The sequence below is a fragment of the Leuciscus leuciscus genome (assembly GCF_965113295.1).
Source record: "Leuciscus leuciscus genome assembly, chromosome: 25".
In the NCBI taxonomy this organism is placed as follows: Eukaryota; Metazoa; Chordata; class Actinopteri; order Cypriniformes; family Leuciscidae; genus Leuciscus; species Leuciscus leuciscus.
Window position 1 is genome coordinate 26,997,442 of NC_138724.1, and position 16,337 is coordinate 27,013,778.

At 40.3% G+C, this 16,337-nt stretch overlaps 2 protein-coding genes across 4 annotated transcripts; one reads left to right on the plus strand and one right to left on the minus strand.

Annotated features, from left to right (window-relative positions):
- The first annotated feature begins 285 nt into the window (after nucleotides 1–285).
- Nucleotides 286–8,223, plus strand: saxo4 (stabilizer of axonemal microtubules 4). Of its 3 annotated transcripts, none has more exons than XM_082159143.1 (12): nucleotides 286–1,824; nucleotides 2,436–2,560; nucleotides 3,631–3,748; nucleotides 3,983–4,127; nucleotides 4,283–4,346; nucleotides 4,434–4,513; nucleotides 4,783–4,848; nucleotides 4,990–5,076; nucleotides 5,169–5,249; nucleotides 6,135–6,229; nucleotides 6,610–6,711; nucleotides 6,796–8,223. In XM_082159143.1, exons 2-12 carry the CDS (start codon nucleotides 2,449–2,451, stop codon nucleotides 6,833–6,835), a joined length of 990 nt encoding a protein of 329 aa, XP_082015269.1. In that variant the 5' UTR covers nucleotides 286–1,824; nucleotides 2,436–2,448; the 3' UTR covers nucleotides 6,836–8,223. The 3 variants fall into 3 exon arrangements, with proteins under 3 accessions (XP_082015269.1, XP_082015268.1, XP_082015267.1); XM_082159142.1 differs by having other exon boundaries at nucleotides 287–1,824; nucleotides 2,413–2,560; XM_082159141.1 differs by lacking the exon at nucleotides 286–1,824 and adding an exon at nucleotides 2,258–2,287 and having other exon boundaries at nucleotides 2,413–2,560.
- Nucleotides 8,224–8,558: 335 nt separating this feature from the next.
- Nucleotides 8,559–15,089, minus strand: lrrc10b (leucine rich repeat containing 10B). The gene has a single exon (XM_082159136.1). The coding sequence runs from the start codon at nucleotides 14,058–14,060 to the stop codon at nucleotides 12,831–12,833; it is 1,230 nt and encodes a 409-aa protein (XP_082015262.1). The 5' UTR covers nucleotides 14,061–15,089; the 3' UTR covers nucleotides 8,559–12,830.
- Nucleotides 15,090–16,337: the final 1,248 nt, after the last annotated feature.

The window sequence follows — 16,337 nt, forward strand, 5'->3', positions numbered from 1 at the left end:
GTGTTTCTCACGTCACAAACTACCTTGTAACCAATCAGATCAACGTGTGATCGTCAACGAGTGGATCTCTGAGCTGCTGTGAATTAGTGGAGGCGGGGCTCATTTGCATATTCATAGAACCGCGTATACTAAATGAGACAAGGGTGTAGAGTTGCATTCAAGCTATTTTAAGGCATGAAGAAAATTCATTTTCAAGGAAAAAAAAAATCAAAGATGAGTTTTAAGGGATAACATTTTTGACTACAGGGGGACTTTAACCAATATAGTTTACCAATGCAACCCTGATATGGAGTGGAACATCTTATTTTACTTTGAAATGCATCATATTGCGGGCCTAAAATGAGTTGAGAACACCTTTCATGTTAAGTTTATATAGATTAGAAATTTAACATGGCACTTCATGCCAAGAACCCAACTCTGAGCTTCACATTTAGCCCTGACAAACAACCAGCAAGTGTTTTGCAAAGCTGTTTTTGAGGTGGTTATGCTGGTCACCACCCTGAAGGGGGAGGACAAGATTCTGGGTCAACTCAGAAATGCATTGGAGTTTAAAGGTGTAGATTAGGGCCAGAGATCACCTCCGGCAGGTAAACACTTACCTTGACTACAGAAAGGAGACAGTTTTTCGGTCACGGACACATCACCGTGCCGCTTGAGCAAACCCAACGGTGGCGTTATTCGCAAGGGCAGTCATGCCTACATGCACCGCTCAATAAACGCCCGGGAGAGCGACAGGCCACCTTGCAGGAGCAATGTTTTGCCTTCGTTCGCTGGGAGATGGGAGCGACGACGCCCTCTCAGTGAAGGTGAGAGAGAATTAATGTGGGAGACAGGTGGACAGCGGGAACGTGCTGATAGCTGCCGTAATGATGGATTTGACTTTATCTTTCCAGAGCGGAGAGTAATGTTAATGCCGTGACGTGTTATTGCCATACTCACGTGGTGATTATGCAAATAACCTCAGATGTGACACGGACAAGGCCACACAGACTGTACAGAGTTGTATGTCTTGAGTGTGTCTGGGACCTGATAATAATAAGCACACTTTCAACACAGTGAATATTTCATAAAGACATATGTGCATCATGGGACATAGAACATGATGATGTGAAACAAAGGGCGTGAAGTGACAAGACTGCAGATGGCAGGCCAGTGCTTTATTTGAACAGCACAACAGCGCCACCATGTGCTCACATACATCCACAGACAGTCACCAAGATCTGTGCTGATGAAGCACTTAAAAGTCTGTTAAAGTGACAATAATGTCCGATATGTCAGGTAAATTCTCAAAAGGCAAGAAAAATATTAAATTATTAAGTAGGCCTATGTTAGGAGCAGAAAGTAAGTCTTGTTTTTAATTAATTTAAACTCGAAATGAAGTTTCTGAGATTAATAAATTATCATTCTTATTAATATTTTGTGAACTAGGATCCTATTCAAAACTTCTCTTCTTGGGAATACTGCACACACAATTAAAAATACATTTGTGCACGCTTTTTAGCGTATATCTATAATAGCTTGGTAAATTAATGTGGTGATGAGTCTGTCTGAGGACAGTCTGAGGCCGTGAAAGTGTCCCTTTCCTCTTTCGAGTTTGTCTCTTATTTAATCTCCTCCAACTAAAGATTGAATGTGAATATTATTCAAACAACTTGCTGTTGAACAAACGGTAGTGCAATGTACTGTAAAGCCGTTACCTCACCTTCCCGCGTCTTGACACCATAGCTTGTCACACAAGTGTCACGTGATGAGCTCGCCTGTGATTGTCCAGGTAACGGTTACCTGGTAACGAGCGCGAGGATAAAAGAGCGACGGCACGCACAGGTATGTTTACTTCACGGAGAGGCGACAGGTAACGGACGAACCGTTTTATTAAGTGTTAAGTTATTTAAATAATGCAAAAACATATATAATATCAGTAGTTATTGTTTCATGATTAAAATAATACCCATCAAGTGCGCATTTAAATGACGCCATTAAGATAAATAGGTAAATAAAAGTTGATATCCTTACGAAAATTAACCATGGTTTACTTTTATTGTAGTAAAAGTGTAGTAACCATGTTTTTTTGTTTTGTTTTTTGCACAGTTTTACTACAAACTATGGTTAGTGTAGCAAAGCCATGGTTAATGTGTGGTTACCATGGTTTAACTAATAACCAAATTTTCTTTTTCTTTTTTTCTTCTGTTGTTGTTGTTGTTGTTGTTGTTGTTGTTGTTGTAAAACCATGGTCAATTTTCAAGGTGATGAAATCTTTAGCCTGATATTGTAAATGTTTTATCTAAAGGTTAGTGTTAATGTGACTTCAGTCATAGCCTGTACTGGACAATGTACATCAGAGTAATTCTTCCAGTATGGTATTTAAAATAAGACACATGTCAACCATACATTTATCATAGTGTGTTTGTGCAGTGGTGTATTGTGTTGGGTTATAGTCAGAGTTTACAGATGGTTGGACCATTGGGTGCTGTCAAGCCTTCGCATGGGACGGCCAGACCAGAGGGGCGTCCCACTAACACTGGCCTCGACCAATACTGCACCTCCTTCAGACAGTCTTATGGTGATAACACACAACACAGTAAACCTTAGATTCAGTCTAACTATACTTTGTGTGTTTACATATGATTATGGACATTGGTCTGTTTATACTGCTTCTGAAGCCAGATTATATCAGGTCACATTTTTCCAATTTGAAACAATAGACTTCTTTCTATGCCACATTTTGAAATATAAACAGCCATCCATCTTTTCTACCGCACATTATAATGTTTTGATTCCTTACTTAAAAACAACTCTAGATCTGAGCAAGAATAGTTCAAGTAAATTTTTATTATTATTTTCCTCACTTTAACGTTGTTTCAGACTTGTATGTTTTTTTGTTTTTGTTTTTTTTGTGGAAACATCAAAGTCTTAAACATCAAACCTGGACCAAGTGAATAATTATCTCAGTGAATATAAATAATGTATATGTCATACAGATTACTTTTATGATACATATATGGCATAAAAAGCTCTGATTCTTCAAAACATCTACATTTGTATGCTGCAGGAAAATACAGGTTTGGAACGACATGGGTGAGAAAATAAAACATTTTAGTGACCTAAATTATACCTTAATTAAAAAAAGAAACTCTAGTGTAGATTTGACATATCAGTTATAAAAATAATTATTGGCCAAAATATCTATATTGGTGCATCCTTAGGGTATGTTTAAACGACAACGATGTATTAAAGACTGAAACGTTTTTCCTTTGTGTTTTTTGTGAAATAAAAACGATCCCGTACATGCCATTAAAAACGCTGTATTATTCATGCCAGGCCAGTAGGTGGCAATGTCACTTTGTAAAGAAACACTTACGCACCTATAGACTGCACACGTAATGACGTAACTGTTTCGTCAATTGAAAATTGCACTTTGAAACCCTTTTTCAAAATTTTGCTTTTTTAGGCCCCCAAAATACTGTTGTCGTGTAAATAAACGGCCAAAACGCATATAAAGATTTTTCGTTTTTAGTTGAAAACGGTGTCGTGTAAACCCATTAGTTCCACTGTAGATATCCTGTAAGATTTATCTGTGCTGTAGAATACAAGATGTTGAATCTGTCGTGAGTCGTGTCCTCTTTTATCCAGGTAAGGAGTTATTCCAGCCACGTCTAGGCCATCATTTTGGGACAGGTTACTCTGCCAACCACCGTCCTGCTCTGTACTACAGCTCCACCCTGGACCGCTATGATAATCCACAGTTTGGGTATGGCCCAGATTGTGTGTGTGTGTGTGTGTGTGTGTGTGTGTGTGTGTGTGTGTGTGTGTGTGTGTGTGTGTGTGTGTGTGTGTGTGTGTGTGTGTGTGTGTGTGTGTGTGTGTGTGTGTGTGTGTGTGTGTGTGTGTGTGTGCGCGAAATTGCACTTGCACTCCAAAACCTTTTTGCACCTCACTAAATCATTTTTAGACAAACACTTTTTGCCTTTTTCTTCTCTCTTAGTCTCTCACTGTTGGACAGTTTTGAGTCTCAATCGAAGCGTCATTACCAGCGTCTGGCTCTGCCCGACGGGACGGAGTCTTTGGCCTGCTCGGGGTCCAGACGCAGAGAGAGTGGATATTTGCAGCTCCAAACTCAGCCAAAAGCTGTGAGAGCCAAAGACACACACATAGAAATGCAGCAGGTTTCAAGGGCACCGTGCCATGTCACTTCACCCTGGCCTCATTGTTCTTTGACTTTCTCTCTCTCTCTCTCTCTCTCTCTCTCTCTCTCTCCCTCTCTCTCTCTCTCTCCCTCTCTCAGAGAGCAGTGTCCCGTCAGACTGAATATAAAGGAACTTACAATCCTCACCGCCTCAGAGTTTTGGGTAAGTAGTGTGGTTTAAAAAAAATGGGTTTCTTAACTTGGTTCTTTGTAGATTCAAAAGTTCTTGATGACTGTGTTTGTGTTTTAGTTGGACCCATAGAAGAGAGTGGATACACTGAGGGATCCAATCTACAGCCAAACACCTTCCTCCCTCAACACATTAACATGGTGTGTGTGTGTGTGTGTGTGTGTGTGTGTGTGTGTGTGTGTGTGTGTGTGTGTGTGTGTGTGTGTGTGTGTGTGTGTGTGTGTGTGTGTGTGTGTGTGTGTGTGTGTGTGTCAGTTCATCATTCTGTTGGCAAAGTCACTGTCAAGACGTTTTTTTAACTGCACGCATCCATAATTCCTAATGTGGTATTCATGAGTGTCACATAATCAAATCCTTTTTCCATTGTTACACTGACTCTCTGCTTTGATTGGGTGATGATGGTTGTCAGGACGACGCTCGCAGGATACAGGAAAGTGTGACGAGGACAGACTTCCTGCCCGGATCTTTCCTACAGGTGGTCTCTCTGTTTCTCTCATTCTCTGCTATTACTTCCTCCATCAACATCATCACATTCATGTGATTTTTATAGTGTGCGTCAGCTGAATAGGTTTGAAGCCTATCTAATTGAGTGTGTGTGTGTGTGTGTGTGTACCAGGGCAGTGAAGCATTACCAAAACTTGCCTCACATGCACTTCGAGAAACTGGATATACAAGAGACACCCAGAGACCTCTGACCGGTTCAGTGAGTACCTCTCTTTCACTCTTTAGATAAACTATTCTATTAAGACGACATCAAGTTCTCTGACCAAGAGGGTTTGTATGTTCTGCCCACAGGCCTCTCTGCAGGGTGGCTTTAGTGAGGACGGCAGACAGAAGACTAGACCTGCTCTAACTAGATTGTCCATTGGGCCGACGGTAAATAAAAGTGATATATTTAGCCCTCTAAATTTGTTTGTCTATGACGGTTTAAATATATTTAAATGAACAACCAATGTACTTTTTAATGAAGAACCTTTGCACGACATAGTTCACCCTAGAAATGTCAATTCTGTCATCATTTACTCACCCTTGTTTCAAACCCATATTACTTTCTGTCGATCTTTTCCTCCTCTGCAGCTTTCAAATCGTATCCATATTTGAGTACATTCATATATATACCACATCAGGTCACGTCACCAGACAACTTGTGTTATGCAGGGCTCTGACAGTCATAGCAGGGAATCTCAAAATTGAAATCATGGATAGTTTCATCTATCGGCAATAAACATTTCTAGTTATGTTCATTTTGAACGACTGCAAATCTCATGGTGAAATCATTTAAATTCATCGGTTAAAAGGTGTGGGAATGCTAAGCATGGTGCTGGAGTCACATGGGCCACTTTTATGATGCCGTCTGGCCTTGACAGTCCCTGGACACTATACCATTTTATTCTAGAATGTAAACATTCTGTCTTAACATATGAGAAAAGAAAGTCTTATAGGTTTGGAATGACAGTAGAGTGATGAAAATCTGTAAATTATGTTCCTTTATCTGTCAATTAATTTGTCTTACAACAAGTAAAAAAAAAGACTGAGCAAAATGTGTTCTTCAAGAAAAGCTGTTTTGAAGTGTGTTATGTGCCAGTTCCGATTTAATGTCACAAAAGCACTCAAAAAGATAACACGTCTCACCTCAACAACAATAGTCATCCACTCAAAAGATGATTGGAAATCGAATATATTTTGTTGTGCTGCTGCTGCTGCCGCTTTGAGAGGGATTTCTACAATGGTTTTGTGCACTGTCTGTTCTGTATTCTACAGGGCTCATCAGGATTCGTCCTGAACGCCCCCAACATCACAAGCCTCTCACATGCACCAGCCGACCCGCAACACTTCCTCACACACTACCAAAGCAAGTGAGTCATGTCTGTCTCTGTGTGTGTTCCTGGTACTTGACTGGCAAAACTGATTGCTCATTTATTTAAACTGACTGTCTGTGCCCTGTAGACAGCGGCAACTACTGCATGAAATTGTGAACTATTCTTTCAAACCAGAGGGTTGCGTGTGCTCTGATTGGTTGCTGGGGGAATGAGTGTGTTCTGATTGGTTTCTGAGGGATTGAATGTGTTCTGATTGGTTTCTGAGGGAATGAATGTGTTCTGATTGGTTGCTGGGGGAATGAATGTGTTCTGATTGGTTGCTGGGGGGACAAGTGTATTCTGATTGGATGCTGAGGGTATGAGTGTGTCCTGGTTGTTTTAAATAAGGTTTCTTTTCATCCTTATAAATGTTGCAGGTTTTGCGACAAATCATCAGTGGAGCAGCAGAGATCAGACTGGATGAGAGGTGGCATACAGAGACACAGAGAGAGCGGATACAGTGGACGAGACACGGATAGGTACACATCAACACATGTACATCTGTCATTCACGTACAGCTGAACACTTGTTAATAACATCCTCTGTCTCTCTCTTTCACACAGGTATAATCTTAGTGGATATAATGCCCTGGCTTCACAATAAATCTGAAATATTGGTTTAAACGAAATAGCCTGATCATTTCTACTTGACATTTTCAGACAAAATTATACTGCTTATATATTAAGAGGTGTTTATAAGCATCATTAAAACTATTGATCATACTAATACATAAGTATTTAATTTAGTGACTGTCAAAACACTGAGGAGATTATTTTAGCAATTAAGTTTTCCATTTTTTTCCCCCTGGAAGACAATAAAACATTGAAAAGGGGTTCCACGTTTGATTGGACCTATAAGCAACAACAACCACCTAGAACACAAACAACCGCATATCAATATGCTAAAACACACTCTTAATAACCCTTAAAAACTGCATAGCAACCAGCTGATGACAACTTTTGGATACACACTGTTTTGAATGCATTGAGCCGAGAATAATTAAAATCAGCAATCATTTTGACAGCAAGTCATTTAAAAAAGTGATGTGCAACAAAATCATTTCTGATTTCTGCAAGAACAGGAATGTTTCTCACATGCAAAAACCTGGTCAGCAGATTGAGATAGATACACCCGATACACACATGTACTGTATGCACGACTTATGTACACAAGCCCTTAGCCATGCTGAGAGAGGAGTGGCACCAACTGAAAGCTCAGTAGCTAGCATATGGGCACAGTTATGGTCCCCGCTCAGGTTGTTGTTTGCCTGTGTCTAAGCCTCTCTCTCTCATCTCAGGGCCAATGTTCACTCTCCCACGCAGGCAGATCGTTCATTATCCTTAATAATCCTCATAAGAAAGGGAGAATAGGGATTGGTCTTTTTAGCTTGAGCTTAATGTAAACATTGAAAAGTGACTAAAGTGGTTGTAAGTTGTTTGACGGTTGCTGATGTGTTGCTGTTTGGCAGCAAATTGAGCTGTTTGAGCATTAGCAGTCAATTTAATTCAAAAAGTTATTATCATTCATACTTCAGTTTAGTGATTTGAACAAACCGCTAAATATTAGTATTAAACACTAATTGACATTTGCTGAACCATTTACACTGTATGGACGTAGAGGAAACCTCAAATTTGCATGGTAGAAAATAAAATGGTTGGAAAACAAAACTCATATCTAGAGACCAAAATATCATAGACTTCAAGGTGGGCCATTAAAGAATTAGTTCACTGTCAAAACATTTTTTGCTGATGATTTACTCATCCCGATGTCATCCAAGATATCCATGTCTTTCTTTCTTCAGTCGAAAAGAAATTAAGGTTTTTGAGGAAAACATTCCAGGATTTTTCTCCATATAATGGACTTCAATCAATGGCAACCAACTATACCAATGCTCAAAGAAGGTTCAAATGTCCGTCTCATTGCAGCTTCAAAGTCTCGACACGATCCCAGTCGAGAAATGAGGGTCTCATCTAGCGAAACGATTGGTCATTTTCTAAAAAAATATATAAATAAATTAAATATATATATATACTTTTTAAACACAAATGCCTGAGATGTGCCATGTATTACGTCATCACGTTGGAAAGGTCACTAAAAAAATAAATAATAATAAATTAAAACAAAGATGTTGGACGATTTTGAAGTTGGAGGAGAAAATGAGATGACATTTTTCGCCCTTCCCTGCCTTTTTGAACCGGAGTAAACAGACAAATAACTTAGATAGATGACGTGATGCGTGACCTTTCCAACGTGATGACGCAATACGTGGCACATCTCAGAGATGGCATTTGTGGTTAAAAAGTTTTTTTTTTTTTTTTTTTTGTGAAAATGACCGATCGTTTCGCTAGATAAGACCCTTATTTCTCGACTGGGATCGTGTAGAGACTTTGAAGCTGCATTGAGACGGACATTTGAACCTTCAAACCGTTGGTTGCCATTGAAGTCCATTATATGGAGAGAAATCCTGGAATGTTTTCCTCAAAAATCTTAATTTCTTTTCGACTGAAGAAAGAAAGACATGGACATCTTGGATGACACCGGGGTGAGTAAATTATCAGCAAACATTTTTTTGAAAGTGAACTAATCCTTTAAGCAACCACGTATAACACCTTAGCAATGCAGTAACGACCACATAGCAACACCCTAGCAACCACCCAGAACATTCAGGCAATAAGCGCACACATTTTCTTAAGTAAATCTGAAAATCTAGTTCTCACACTGTGGTTTCCTAGCCTTGCATCTCCACTTTTAATGGCTTACAGTGCAAAACCCACCAACTTGCAAACATGCCCTACTTAGGAGCAAAATCCTCCTCGCTGGACCATGATGGCCCCTCCTCTCATGTGCTGACACGCTGTCACAATGGCTCGGATTACATTTCAGACACAGGATGACTTCTGCTGAGATCTGGCAGTGACAGAGATATTACTGTGAGTGCCTGTAACAAGGGTATGAAGTTTCAAGCGCCGCAGAGGCAGTCCGGTGCTCATTCACGGCTTGCTATGCGGCTGACCTTGGGAGAATGGCGTTAACGTAAACTAGCAGTAAGCTGCTAAATGATTAAGCACAGAGACTATGTTCTTCTCCTCAGGCCTGGACTGTGTCAGAGCTCTCCGCCGCTCCACAGATACTCGATACTTGGCGCCTGAGAATCCAGGACTAACGGCTATGCCAAAATCTCAGAGCCAGACTTACAGTATGCCTTTAAAGATGTCATATAATAAGAAATCAAATCTTTTGAGATGAGAGATTATTAGACATGTTCTGCGCTAATGTTAATTTTTTGTTTTCAAATTGTTTTTTTGTCTGCCAAGCAACTTTGAGGCATCAATCATGTTCGTAACACAAACATAGAAGCACAAGTTAAGCAAAAAAAAAGTCTACTTTTGATTAAGGGTTTGTTCGAATCAACCAACCCAAAGTTTGAGCAATTGTAATCCGCTGACATTGGATCTGTTTCCGGGACCAAATGTTCTACCAAATGCCAAAAGCAAATAACAAACTGTTCTAATGTACATTCAGTAATACTACTGAAAAATAATGATCCTAACTTTTATCCTCTATACCGAAATCTCAGATTGCCACACAGTGATTCATCTTTTATGAATCATTCAAATATTGGCGTCTGGGACGCCGTGAGCCTGTGGACTGTAGTGTACAGTGTGAATTTCTTAAAAGCGAGTTAAACGTGTGATATGAATACATAGTGCTCATAAACGGCTGTTGAAATAGTATTCTCAATCGTTATAAGTAGAGGCTTGAACTAAACAAATGGATACTGATGGTCATTCTTTGTTAGTAAATACCTCAAATGGTAAGTTTTAACGAAGTTACCTTGAAGTACCAAAATTGCAACACTTCAGCAACCATCAAATCACTTTTTGATCATTTGTTCAATGTCTTCCACAGCTGAAAGAATCAACACAACCCATCCCCATCAAATGGTTTTAGGTGTCTTTGAAACAGCCAAGTTTCACTTCGCAAAGACATTCCTTTATTTTGATCTGCCAGCCTTGAGTCTTCTGGCCTTGCTCAAAGTATATGACCTACATCATATAATATACTGTTGGTATTTTGTTGGCCGATTTGGATAAAAAGGTTTTTGCCAATTGAAAACTGGCTGTTTTTTTAAGACACCTAAGCCATGCACATTTGCTAATACGTGATGGGTTGTGTTGATTCTGGAGTGGATTCTGGGCGGAGACACGGTTTTTCTCCACTTCCCGTCACAGGTTGTGCCAAAACACTTGTTTCAGATTTTTCGCAGCAATAATGACAGGCTCATAGCGTTACGTAAATATTTTAACAGATGGGATACGACACTCTTTCAGGGAGAGATGAGAAGTGACAGGAGATGGAGAGAGAGTTTAAACAGCACGATGATGGATGAAGGAAGAAAAGGGGAAGGAGGAGGAAAGAGCAATGAAAACACACTTCTTGACTAGAATAAGAGAGTTGGCAGATGTGACTGGAATAGAGTATCGGAGAGGGAAAGAATGAACAAATGAGGAACATGCAAATTAGAGGGCCGTGATTTCTACAGATGACCTCTATTAATTCTTCTTTCTCACTTGCATGCTTTGGAACAAAGATTTTTGAGAAAGTTTGACACAAAAGATTAATTTTTACGAATTTAAACAGGAGTTTTGTGTGGTGAATGTCTTGAAACAAGACACAAGTTGTTATTCTTTCAAAATCCTCTCCAAGATTGCCCATCAATAAAACTCTCTACATCTTCTTGCAGTGAAGAGACCTTGCTGGAGTGATCTACTTTGCTTTGCATTGTCACACAGCTCGCTCGCAGTGTTAATTTGGTGTTAAACACTATTTTCATTTTTATACCATCACCCAACCCACAAACCTGCTGGATCTGTTACTGTCTTTGTTCTGGGATCTCATCATTTACACATTAAGTGCTGCTCTCTCTCTCTCAGTCTTTCTCCCAAAACATCACTGACTAACGACCCAGGCCTTTTATGGAGCGCACCCCCCCTACTATTCTGTCCCTGATGTTTCTCTTCAGTCTGCACGCCTCTCCTCTGACTTTCGCACATCGAGTCCTTCAAGCATAAGAAGAGAGAGAACGTTTACTTCTACTAGTGCTAGCTTGGCTAGCTCTTCCCATCTGTCTCAGATCATGTCAGCTCTGCTCCACCGCCAGACAGCTAGGATTCTTAGAGGAAACTATCTCAATTCAGAAACTTAATTGGCCTTCTAAAAACTTTAGCGTGGGATTATTCCTGGTGAATAATTATTCCTGTTTTTTTTCTTCTTTTTTCTGGATTTTATTCATTTTGATCTATTTCTCTGAATCACTTTCAATGAATCGATTCCAAAGTCTACTTCCAAAAATGTATTCAACTATTAATTTGCATTATATTATGTTTTTAGTAAAAATTGACGTCATTTTTTGCGAAATTTGGCAAAAATCCTGCCTAATTTGGAAAACATGCCCTGTTTATTTTTAACTAGATTTTTACTTTGTTTTAGTGTTGACATTGAACATTTGAATCTATTTTGGATAAATCAAGTATTGTCATATATATAGGCTATATATATATATATATATATACACAGTATATTGAAAAAGTTTAGCTTTATTGCACAGTCCTAGTCAGGGCTGGCATCAAAGTCCGACTAGACATGAATCATTGAAACATGTTTGACAAACTCATTGGTTATTTAATAAGAGAATATTTGGTTTCACCAACACACATCGCTGCAATTGCAGCATCAAGTTTCTTATAAACAGTACACTCGTGTCAGGGTAGAGTTCCAGACACACTTACACACACTCACAAACAAAAAATATCTGAGTCCTGCTCTTAATTAGAAATACACAGCACACAGTAATGTAGTTTTGACGCAAGTTGTGCAGTTTCACGGGTCTTCACAGTTGATTTTTGCAAATCACATAAGTCTTAAACCCTGTAATTATTGAAGAGAGTCCTGTGTTTTGAGGATTGCAGCAATGGTCTGGTCAACAATAATGCCTTCTAATAATAGCAACACTCACTTGTACTTGTGTGGAAAAAACTGTTGCGTATTTGCAAAAAGTTAATTCACAGGGTCTTAAGTGATGCTATATTTAGCTGCATTTGAGAAACTGTGTTACTGATACTCTGCCAAATTGAGAGGAAGTGAAATATCCTCTTTTGTTTTTCACAAAAGAAAGAAAGTCATACAGGTTTTGAAGGACACAAGGATGAGTAAATGATGGCAGAATACTCATTTTTTGGATGAACTATTCTTTTAAAACTCAACATATCCTTCGACTTTCCAATCAATAACATCAATGTAATGTTTATGTTAATGTTAGCAGATGCTTTTTTATTAGAGCGACTTGCAGTCGCTTTCTTTACCCCATAAAGCATTCTGGGGTAACTTAAGTGCCATTATCAGGGCCCCAATTAGTTCCTCTCCAGTTCATCCTAGGGATTGAACCTGCAACCCTTGCAGTAATACTTCAGATGAGAAAAGTGTGAGGCATCTTCACCACAGAATTGCAAAAACTGGCTGCTTAAACTGCATTTCTGTTTGCAGACACACTTCAGCTTTAATAAGTAGACTACCATGACCCATTGAAGAGGTGCAAGTATCAATTTTGTTCTTGCTCCTCCTCTTCATATTCATAATCCATTTCGCCTCTCTCATACTCTAACTCCGCCCCCTCGTAGCCTTCATACCCCTCCCCCTCGTAGATTAGCTCCTCCCTTTCATACTCCAATCCGTCATCGTCATACCCAAGCTCTGCCTCATTAAACGCCACACTTTGTCTCTCAGGCTCCGCCCCTTTCTCGTTATCTTGTAGTCCATCCTCATCCGCTGCTGTTGATGGAACCGACCCATTTGTTTCTTTCTCCTTAGCAACTGCCAAGTTTAGGGCGGAGCTCATTCTGAGTTTCTTGAGTATCCCGTGAATGACTGGATTGGCGGCCGCCTCCGCAGCGGCCGCCGCCTCCTCTGCTTCTTTCTCGGCACGTTCTTTCGCCTCTTTCCTTCTCTCTCTAGCCTGCAAGACCTCCTCAGCCCCCTCCCCGACGATTAGCACCTCCTTCCCTACGCGTGGAGGTTCCTTCACAGGGTTGTGGTCGTAGGAGAAGAGACGCAGCGCAGGAAGATGATGCAAGTTTGGGAACTCTGATATCTTATTGCGGTCCATGTCCAGAATCTCCAGCTGCTCCATTTTGAGGAGCACTCGCGGAAACTCGGAAAAGCGGTTTCCGTACAACCAAAGTCCTCTTAGGGCCTCCATTCGGCATAGGTCCGAGGGAAGGGTGCGCATACGGTTGTCCCCAATCTGCAGGGAGCGTAGATTGGGAAGGTCGTACAACTGCTTGGGGAATTGCTGGAAGTAGTTGCTCTCCACCCAGAGGCAACGCAAGTTCTGCAAGTTCCTCACTTCCGGCGGGAGGCTCATCAGCCGGTTGCTTCCCAGGTAAAGACACGTGAGATTGGTCAGCTTGCACACAGAGAGGGGAACGTCTTCGATCTTATTGAAGTCTAGTGCCAGGGTTCGCAAACCCTGCAGCCGCGTGATGCGCTTAGGGACGTCGCGGAGACGGTTTCCACAGACGTAGAGCTTCTCCAGGTACTCCAGATCCAGGACTTGACGAGGAAGTCGACGAAACTTGTAGTAGCTCAAGTCCAAAACGGGATCTCCGCTCGCCAAGAGCTCGTCAACTCCGAGAGGCAGCTCCTCGTCCTCCACGACCTCCTCTTCTTCTTCCTCCTCCTCCTCCTCTTCTTCATCTCCATTCTCTTTAACCTTCTTCTCCTTTTCCTCTCCTCCTTCGTCCTCGGCCTCTTTTCGGGACGAGTTGCCCATACCCTCAGCCGGCTAGCCCGGCGTTTGTCCGTGTGTGTGGTGAGAGTGTGTTTCAGGACGGGGTAAGAGGGTGAGGCGGTCTGTGGGGCTGGCCCCCCCTCCCCGTGTCAGTTTCACTCAGTAGGATTGACCCGGCAGTGACAGAGCCAGCACAGCGACACATGGTGCTCTGACTACAGGCGGCTTCCCCTCAGTCCCAGTACAATGAGCTCCAACGTCAGCAAGCACGGCAGTGACACCAGCAAGGATGCATTCTGAGTGTGTGTGTGTGTGTGTGTGTGTGTGTGTGTGTGGATTGCTTCAAATATTTTATAATTACATGCTATCAAACAGATTATGATAATAATAGTAATAGTAATAATAGTAGTAGTAGTAGTAGTTGTAAAAATAAGTATAACTGTAAGAGGAATCAAGCTTAATTTTGTCTCTGAAATGTGAACTCAGAAGTTAACAGATGAGTGTCAAAGTAGCTGCCAATATTACGTCCCGTTTTCATAGTTAATTGATTTATTTATTTATTTATTTATTGTAATATATATTGTTTGTTAAAAGCATCAAATGACTCACATTACAGTCACAAACTTTCAGTTTCAGTCTGTCAGTTTTGATTGTGTGAAGGCTGATGCTGAGCCTCTCTCTGCCGACACACGCAGCTCTTGTCCCGGCCGCCCGGTCTGTGGATCCCGGTCTCGTTCACTCGCTGATGTGACCTGGCCGGCGGCAATGTGAACCGAACCGATGATGTCCAACTGTAACTCCGGTTTGCGTGGTCCTAAATCAGACAAAAATCCTCTGGGAGATGTCAAGATGATTAAAGTTTCCAGAAGCGCTAGACTCGATTTCTCTAGCCTATTTCTTTCCAACGATCAACGCCGTTCTCGCGTTTCTTCCTCTCTCTCTCTCTCTCTCTCGTGTGTGTGTGTGTGTGTGTGTGTGGAGTTCAGCATAAAGCGTTGCCATGAACCGTCTCTCTCTCTCCCCTAGCAACCAAAACAGGGACATGCGACGCGAGTTACACACGATTGTCACGTGTTCCGGGGGGGACAGAGAGGCGGTCAAATTCCTCTCTTCCAAGTTCACGTTATGCAATAGAGAAACGTATTTATAATTTTTTTTTTAAATGTATAAAATATTTATTAAATACATTTGAAGACATCCGATGCAAAAGCCTCTAAAAGCCACATATGTCAAAAATGAGATAATAATATTGAGTGAATGCTCTCCTCAAACTCACTAAATCCCAGCATCAGCACATTCAGAAATGTCGGCACTTAGGTAGAAACATAGGAGCCTGATAAAAAAAAAATGATATTAAAGAAAAACGTTAGACGATTGTTAATCATTTATTAATAGCCTATATTTAACATGCGTATATTTATTGTAAACGTGATTGGATTTTTTTTTTCTATTTTTAGAAAAAATTATATTAAGGGGTTTAAACTAACTAGCCTGCATTCATATTTAAAATCTATTAAAAATATTAAAATACATATTTATAAATATGTTACATATATTGATTGACATGTAAGCATAAATTAAATTGGAATTTTTTGAAAAAGAAAAAAATTAAGAAAAATATTATAATTAATGGAAGTAAAACAAAGAAAAGTCAAAGAAAATCCTTCGTGGAGAGAAAGGAAAACGAGTGTATTTTTATTTATTTTTTAAACTGTTGGTGTCAGTAAATCATCAGAAACAAATTTCTGTCCTGCTCAGGATGTGCATAATTGCATAATATCTTCACAAAAATAAATAAATAAATGTATTGCACAGTGAGGACAGAACTAAGCTGAACAAACTGCTAATTTTAGTGAGATGATTCACTCTCAGCTGTTCTTCTCTGGAATGAACATTCAAAACTACAGGATATCTGAATGAAGTCCACTCAATGGACCGGCTTGTACCCTGTTCATGTCATACATATAGGCTGTTCAAAATGTAATATAGGATACAGTACTATGAACTATTGATCTGCAAAGCATTATATAATGTTATTGGGTTATTGATGAAGTTATTAGTCTTACCAAACGTCCTATTATACAGAGTACTTTTATAGAGTATAGCGTCTTCAAATTATGATTTGTGGTGTTGCACATGCTGATAAGTGCCTGAATCACGCTGTGCCCTATATAGGTGTTTTTCTGCTGAAGTGTTGATGTAATGCATCAAAGTTCAGCCTTGATGTTCCACGGTGTCAGAGCAGCACACCCCCCCTAGTGGCCACTTCATGTCATAGACCCTGTGAACCTGAGGGTGAGCGTTGCCATCGGGTATTCA